Source organism: Nuphar pumila, chromosome 1 (assembly GCF_984573655.1).
Source record: "Nuphar pumila chromosome 1, dmNupPumi1.hap1.1, whole genome shotgun sequence".
Lineage (NCBI taxonomy): Eukaryota > Viridiplantae > Streptophyta > Magnoliopsida > Nymphaeales > Nymphaeaceae > Nuphar > Nuphar pumila.
Window position 1 is genome coordinate 28,688,414 of NC_143249.1, and position 8,768 is coordinate 28,697,181.

Below are 8,768 nucleotides of genomic sequence, written 5' to 3' on the forward strand. Positions count from 1 at the left end.
AAAGAAGCAACATAAAGTTTTTCTCTCATTAATTGAAGCAGAATATAGAGCCATGGTTATAACTGTAAAAGTATCTTCAACAAGATACTATGATCAAAACCTTAATATTCTTGATGATAAACACGTGCACACATGCACAATAAGAACTCTTTAGAACACTTGTGCACAATAAGAACTCTTTAGAACACTTGTGCACAAAAGCACAACTCACTAAATCTCACAAATGCACACCGGCATAAAAATATAACAAATTTGTATTGAAGAAATTGGAGAGCATAAGCTCCAAAGAATAAAATTACAAAGGGGAGAAGACCCCTATATATAACACAAAAAGGGGGGCCTTGGAGAGGCCCCAATGTGATCGTTGGAGCCCCTCCAACGGTCACAAATGTGACCGTTGGAGGGGCCCAACGATCATATTGGATCCCTCCCAAGGCAATCCAAAAAATGAATAAAAGAAAAGTAAAAAAAGAAGGAAAAAAGTAAAAAAGAAAAAAGGAATTACATGCACGTTCCAAAGAGAATATGCGCAAAAATGGAAAGGACTAAAATACCCCTATAGCTGATATATATTTATATATATATAATTAGATAGATACATATACATATATATGAAATATATATGTATATGTATCTTTCTTTATATATATAAAATATATATGGGCATTACAAGGATAATAGATTACAATTTAACACCCCCCCTCAAACTTAGGGCACGATGACCGAAAGTTTGCCAAGAAGAAAGTTGAATCGCGGAGAACACAGAGCTTTGGTGAAGAAATCTGCCAATTGATATTTTGAAGTTACATACGGAAGATCTATGACTCCTTTGAGATATGCTTCTCGAACATGGTGACAGTCCATCTCAATGTGTTTATTCCGCTTATGAAATATATGATTTTTGACAATATAAATTGCACTCTTGTTATCACAATATAGCTTGGTGGGCCCTTCAACATTGATCCCCATATCTTTTAATAACTGATGAATCCATACAATTTTCATGGTAATAGTTGTCATGGCTCGATATTCAGCTTCAGTAGAAGATAAAGATACTTTTTGTTGCTTCTTGCACCTCCATGAGATCAACGAATCTCCTAAAAACACACAAAAACCAGTGGTGGAGTGATGGTTATTTGGGTCACCTCCCCAGTCAGAGTTAGTATAAGCAATTAATTTCAATTCAGAAGAGGAGGATAAGAATACTCCTTTGTTTAGTGTACCCTTTATGTATCTCACAATCCGCAAGATGGCACTCATGTGGAGTGATGTTGGTGCATGTTGGAACTGACTTGCAGTATGAACTGCATGCGAAATATCTGGTCTAGTAATACTCAGATACATCAATGATCCTACAAGCTGCCTGTAGGGGTTGAGATCGAAGAGAGGAGTGTCATCATCAATTTTCATTTTAGCTTCTACTATAGCAGGAGTTTCACAAACTTTATCATCCATAATACCTGACCTGTCAGTAACCTCAGATGCAAGCTTAGTTTGAGACAAAAAATACCCTCTATGAGAGTATGCCACTTCAATACCCAAAAAATAAGTTAGAAATCCCAAATCAGACATTTCAAATCTATCATTTAAAATTGATTTTATGCTTTTAACCCCTTTAGTATCACTTCCGGTTATTAGCATATCATCTACATACAAAAGCAGAATGACAATCCCTGCATTGGTTTTTCTAATGAACAAAAAGTGTCCGTGAACCATTTTCTAACATTACGGAGTTAAACCTATCATACCAAACCTTGGGGGCGTGTTTTAAACCATAAAATGTTTTTTGAAGTCGAAGCACTTTCTCTTTGGGAGTCTCCATCCCTGGTGGAGCATCCATATATACCTCTTCATTTAAATCGCCATTTAGGAAGACATTTTTAATATCCATTTGATAGATGTTCCATTTGTTAATTGAGGCAACAGTGATAAGGCATTGGACATTGACTATTCGGGCCACAAGAGCAAACATTTCTTCATAGTCAATCTCGTATTCTTGACTATATCCCTTTGCAACTAACCGAGCTTTATATCTCTCAAGAGATCCATCACTCTTAGTTTTTACCTTAAATACCCATCTGCACCTTATTGTTTTCTTACCCTTAGGAAGAACTTGAAATTCTCAAGTTTTTGCCTTGTTGAGAGCTGAAAGCTTACATTCCATTGCTCTCAATCCCTTATCATTCTTTTTGGCTTCTTCGAAGTTCCTGGGTTCTACATAGGAAAGAATGACACTAAGATAGACTCTATGTTTAGGAGTAAAGGAATCATATGAGATGAACCTAGAGGGCATTTTTCTATTTCTCTCAGTTCTTCGTAGATTTTCATCATTTGTTGAATTGGAACCACTAGGTTCACTATATTTTTCTATGATACTCCTAAAATTGTTTCTGTCTCTATGAATATATGTTATAGGGTCTCTCGATGTTCCTTCATCACTATGTTGGGTGATAGGAGGAAGAGAGGGAAAATCTTCTTCGTTTTCTTTATCATTGGCCTCATTAGGAGTGAGTTTATCATCACTATCATCATCATCATGAGCTAATAATTCAAATAAAAAGGAGCAATCCATATTTTCTTTAAAAGGTTCACTTCTTTCAAAACCATTAACATTTTTCAGAAAACTCACATTTCCGGAAACATATAATTTATCATTCTTTATATCATAACAACGAAACCCTTTTTGGGTTTCAGAATATCCAAGAAAGGCGCAGACAATGGCTTTCGGTGAAAGCTTGTCGTTCTTGTCAGTAAGAACAAAGCATTTACAACAAAAAAATCTCAACCGACTATAGTCGGGTTCTTTGGTATACAATATTTCAAAAGGCGAGATATTGTTCAAATTTTTCGAAGGTAGCCAATTTATTAGACAGACAGTTGCTAAAGCAGCTTCAGCCGAAAAACCTTTTGGAATTTTTTGAGAAGTAGAGTTCGAGTGGTCTCTATTATGTGTCTATGCTTTCTTTCGGCTAATCCATTTTATTGAGGGGTTTTCGGACAAGATCTTTGGTGAAGAATACCATGACTTTCAAGATAATTTTTGAATTCACTTGAAAGGTATTCTCCACCAGAGTCAGTTCTAAATTTTTTTAGATCCCCATTGAATTGATTTTTAATCATCATATGATAGGTTTTAAAAGTCGAAAAAACTTTATATTTGTGTTTAAGAAAATAAATCCAACAATATCTCGTGTAGTCGTCAACAAAAATGACATAATATGCAAAACCTCCTTTTGATAAGACAGGTGCCGGTCCCCATACATCCGAATGGACAATTTCAAAAGGTCTTGTTGTAAACATAGATGTTTGACAAAAAGGTAATTTTTTTATTTTTCCAAGTATACAATTGTTACAATTGAAATCACTTTTACATAGACTTTTAACAAAAGGTAAATGAATTTTTTTTACAATATTTGGATGTCCAAGTTTCTTGTGCCTCACATTAATATCCTTTTGTTGGACAACATTACAAAAAGGATTCTTTGGAATTTGAAGAGAATCAACGTAGTAAAGATTGTCATTCCTAGAGTCTTCCCCAATCAACCTTCCGGACCGGCGATCCTGTATCCAACATTTGTTAGATGAAAATTTTATATCACACCCATGGTTCGAGAGTTGAGAAATCAAAAGTAAATTTAAGTTTAATTTAGGTATAAATCTAATTTTTGGAATAAAAAAACCTTGTTTTTCAAAATTTCTAATTCCTTTTACTTCAGGAGATGTTCCATCCGCGGTTGAAACAAAGGATGGGGAACAATTATTTGAGTAATCGAAAAAGGAACTCATACTTGGGGTCATGTGAAATGAAGCACCCTAATCTAAAAGCTATGATGTCTTACCAGGAGGAGAAGAGGTTGACATGGTGTCTCCGGAAATAGCCCCTTTGAGAAGAGGTTGAAGAGCATCCACAATTTGTTGCAATGAGAGAGCTCCATTTGAAGATGATGAGCACTCTTCCTTTTGAGGTTGGGATGTGGTAGCCATGGCTAGCAACTTCTTTCATTTTGAACATATTGGCTTGATGTGCCCCGGTTCCTTACAAAAGTGGCACACGAGTTTGCTATAATCCCTCTTTCCTCCTTGACCACTTGAACCTTGGTTTTGATTCTTAAAATGAGGAGGCTTGTTGGTCCTTAGATTGCTCCCCGGTCTTGAAACAACATTAACACCTTCATTTTCTTCATTATTGGAAGGTGTTGCTAGAAGACTTGGTTTATTCTTACTTATACCCATACGTGTCTCTTCCCCACTTAGTTTAGTAATTACATCTTTAAGAGAGGGGGAAGTGAAGGCGGATAAAAGAGATGATCAAATTTGTTCAAATTCGGGTCTAATCCCATTCAAAAAATTGAAGAAATGATCTTCTTCTAATTGCTTGTGCCTAAGCTCAATAGCCTCTCCGCTCCATTTGGGTTCAAGCATGGCAAGCTCATCCTGAATGGAAGATAACTCCACGAAATACTCTCTAATAGTCATTTCGTTTTGTTGAAGGGTCAAGGCCCTTTTTTGAAGATAGTATTTGTGAGACAAATCCCTTGAAGTGTACATTTTTTCAAGGTATTCCCACGCTTGAGAAGCTTTCTTGAACTTTATAATGTTGGTATTAATTCTTGTCTCTACGGACGAGAAAATCCACGAGAGGATTTTGAAGTTCCTCATCTCCCATTCTTCATGTTTTTTGTTATAATCTTCAGGAGCTTTGGCTTTTTCTTCTCCTTCAAGAATTTTTATTTCTCCTCTCTTCATTAAGGTGATCTTAGGCTCTGGTTCAGGAATCGAGCCTTGGACATAACCCCAAAACCCTTTTCTTTTAATATGCGCTTTCATATTTTCAGCCCAAATGTGATAGTTAGAGCCATTAAGTTTAAAGCCGAGAGAGAAATGTGAGTCTTTTTCGCCCATTGAAGAGGAAAAAAGATATGTACCTCAAGAGATTTTTAGATCTTTCTTGGTGGAAGAATCTTCTAAAGTATTGGATAAACGAAAGGATCCACCCCAATCACCAAATATTTGAAGGCACGTTTTTTGAGGCACGAAAAAATGTGAGAATCCACACGATCTTTCTTTCTCCAACCTCACTCTGTTACCATGTAAAAATATCTTCAACAAGATACTATGATCAAGACCTTAATATTCTTGATGATAAACACGTGCACACATGCACAATAAGAACTCTTTAGAACACTTGTGCACAAAAGCACAACCCACTAAATCTCACAAATGCACACCGGCATAAAATATTACAAATTTGTATTGAAGAAATTGGAGAGCATAAGCTTTAAAGAATAAATTACAAAGGGGAGAAGACCCCTATATATAACACAAAAAGGGGGGCCTTGGAGAGGCCCCAATGTGATCGTTGGAGGGGCCCAACGATCATATTGGGTCCCTCCCAAGGCAATCCAAAAAATGAATAAAAGAAAAGTAAAAAAAGAAAAAGGAAAAAAGGAAAAAAGAAAAAAGGAATTACATGCACATTCCAAAGATAATATGCGCAAAAATAAAAAAGACTAAAATACCCCTATGGCTGATATATATATATATATATATAAAATATATATGGGCATTACAAGGATAATAGATTACAATTTAACAATAACCACTATGGAAGTGGTTTAGCTAAGGAAATTGCTGGCTGACATGGGTGTTCAGAGTAAAGGAGCATCACGACTATGTTGTGATAACAAAAGTTACATATACATTGCAAGCAACCGGACCTTCTACGAACGAACCAAACACATTGAGATGGATTGTCACTATGTACGAGAAGAATTCCTACACAACACTATTGATCTTCCTTATGTTACTTCATAATATAAATTGGCGGATTTCTTTACCAAACCTCTCGCTGCTCCTAAATTTCACTTTCTCTTGGACAAACTTTCGGCTATCCAACCGTAAGTTTGAGGGAGAGTGTTAAAAATGTAAATGTACACACACACACACACATATATATATATATATTGTCATATGTAATGTAACTAAGAATAATCTCTTTAGGTTTTCCTTTTTTTTGTTGCATTTGAACTAGTCAACACATGTTGACTAGTCAACATAGGGAATCGTTGGGGTCTCAACGACTCTCTATTCACTTGTGTATAAATATGGGGCAAAGCCCCACTACAAATGTATGAACCTTGCATATGTTGAGATAAATAAAATCATTATTTTTTATCTCTTGTTTTTATTTCCCTTTAGTGGGTGTTTGTGAGAGAACCCATTTGTGGTTCTTTGAATGTTCATTTTGGTATTTTGGTGGAACTCTCTTGAGTGTCCACTATTGGTGATTGAGTGAACATCTTTGAAGTAACTCATTTCCTTACATATAGATGCTTCATGCAGCAGCAGAGAGCATTGAATGAGTTGCTAGAGTACTTCGAAGGAGTTTCAAATGATTCAATGTGAAATTAGTTCATGTTTTAGTTTGCATGCAACTCTTGAAACTCGTGTTGTTTAGAGGTTGAATAATCTCATTGTTCTGTCCTTCAAAGGGTTGATGTCTGCTTCCAAGTTTTAGACATGTTGGCATCAGTACAAAGCTAGACTTTAGATTGGAAAAATGGCAACTTGATTCATCCTTTAAGGTGTTTGTTTTAATCTAACCTCTTATATGAGATGTTATGTTCACAAACTTTATTTTGATTCATCTTCTGCTTCTCAGTTATGTGTCTTTTATAGTGATTATCATGGCATGTGGTTTATTATGGTTATGAACACTAATTCGTTTTGTTATTTAGTATATTGTCATGCTAATAACTACATAGATTTTACGCATGATATGCAAACACATGTTGCCTTGTGTTATAACTTTTTAAAAGTTAAGCCTCGCTTGTATGCTTGTTTTGCTGTAACTCTGTCCCACATCCTAGTAACATAGGTCTAGATTGCTATGTGAGAGCATTATAAGATCTGATATAAGGAGCTTGAAGCCAACCAGGTTGGATACTGGTTATTAGCTCAGGCCAAATAAAGCACGATTCTTAACATGTTCAAGTGTTAGGCTTGTTAGTGCCGCAGTCAAGTCATCCCATTCCAAACCGTGGCATGAGACTATTTGAGAAGATATCTCACTTATATTCGTATTATTATGCACCAACAAATTTATCATTCCGCAACCTACTGAAGTTCCAGATTTTGTTGCTGTGCTTAGTGATTTTTTTAGTGTATATGGATATTGTTTCTGTTGAAATTTTGGTCCTTTTTTTTTGGTGGTTGCTGAAACTCAATCTATCTTTCTTTTTGTAGGCACTGATTCAAGATTAAGATTGTGGGACATTGAATCTGGCTGCAATACTTTGGTAAACTATGATGCTTTTCGGTTCCAAAGTAAAAAGAGTATACAATTGGCTGTTGCATCAGATTTATCACTTGTGTTTGTTCCATGTATAACATCTGTGAAGGTGTGCTCAACTTTATGCATCTTCTTTATATCTCAAATGAAGTTCCACTGCTGAAGCTGTGAAAATCCACAATTATAACTTTTGATATGTTTCAGGCATATGATATATGGTCAGGAAAATTATTCTCAACATTTCACGGTCATTATGAATGTGTAAACTGTTGTTGCTATAGTTCATCAGATCAGGTGCTTGTTTTTTGTCTCATGGAATTATAAATGCTTATGCTCTATGATATAATAATTCTATGAGCTAATCTTTTCAGTTATTGGATACAGGAATTATACACAGGGAGCAATGACAGACAAATTCTCGTATGGTCCCCACCTGTTTCTGCACCTGTGGAAGAGGTAAATAGTCTTTAATAATGAGAATTTACTAAGGACTGGGAAATGGCTTTTTTACATGGAAGAGTAGCTTCGCTGAAAATGGATACATGGGCCAATTTTTGGGTTGGTTATTAGATTTTTCAAGTTCTTATTTTCTATCATGAAAATAATCTCAATCAAATCTGAGTCCTGTGCTTAGGTTTCTTTGTAGTATGAAACTTGAATTTTATTTTGTATAACATGTGGAATGATATTAATGGACAGGAACCGGAATCCTTGACGGATCGTGATAATTGGAGTGATTAAGCTCAGGATCTTGGAAACCAGTGGGTGTTTACTTTGTGCAAACCTTCTCATTTGATTATGTTATATATTAAACAGACAGTTTGTGCATACTTTATACTTGTTTGAAACAGTTTGTTCATCTGTTTTTTTATTTATTTTCAATTCCCAAGCTGAGGATTGCCCCTTGTGAAATTCATTTATCTTTTAGATCCCTTTTTTCCTTATCCATAAAAGACTACCCTAGATGTTGCTTCTACTGGAATTAGATGTCATTAAGGTTTTGAAACCTGAGCTCTGAATTTACATGCAAGTAGGCCATCTGAAAGATCTCTATCATTGTTGTGGGGAACATGACTGATTTCCAAATCTTTTGTAACTATTGACAAATTTTGGTGAAATCAATAATGCCTTGAACTAATGATTTAGGTTTTTTGACATTTCTTAGACAAGTTCCATACCGTTCAGCCTCCATTATGACTTTACACTGTGTTGATGAGTTGTCTGAACTGGTCATGATGTCCTGCATAGGATTTGGGCTCTTCACAGGCTGGAATTTTCAATATTAGAAATGTTTGTATGGTTACCTGATGCTATGGAGGGATGCAATCCTACTCCAGATCTTATACATGCGGCTACTGTACTAACCACAGGAATTTTTCTTATAACTCAGCTTTTTCATGGTCATACCTACCTAATGAATATGGTTTCTCTGATAGGTGTAACAAGAGCTACCTTGGCAGCCCTCAAGGGCTCCGCC

The 8,768-nt window shown here is 35.7% G+C and overlaps 1 protein-coding gene across 1 annotated transcript in view; it reads left to right on the plus strand.

Annotated features, from left to right (window-relative positions):
• LOC149848513 (WD repeat-containing protein ATCSA-1-like) overlaps positions 1–8,203 on the plus strand; it is a 33,595-nt gene extending 25,392 nt beyond the window's left edge. Inside the window, exons 6-9 of the mRNA XM_089995828.1 lie at positions 7,246–7,400; positions 7,496–7,585; positions 7,676–7,747; positions 7,991–8,203. Of these exons, the coding sequence (XP_089851954.1) occupies positions 7,246–7,400; positions 7,496–7,585; positions 7,676–7,747; positions 7,991–8,032 (359 nt within the window). The 3' untranslated portion in view covers positions 8,033–8,203. The remainder of the gene's footprint in view (positions 1–7,245; positions 7,401–7,495; positions 7,586–7,675; positions 7,748–7,990) is intronic.
• The last annotated feature ends 565 nt before the right edge of the window (positions 8,204–8,768 follow it).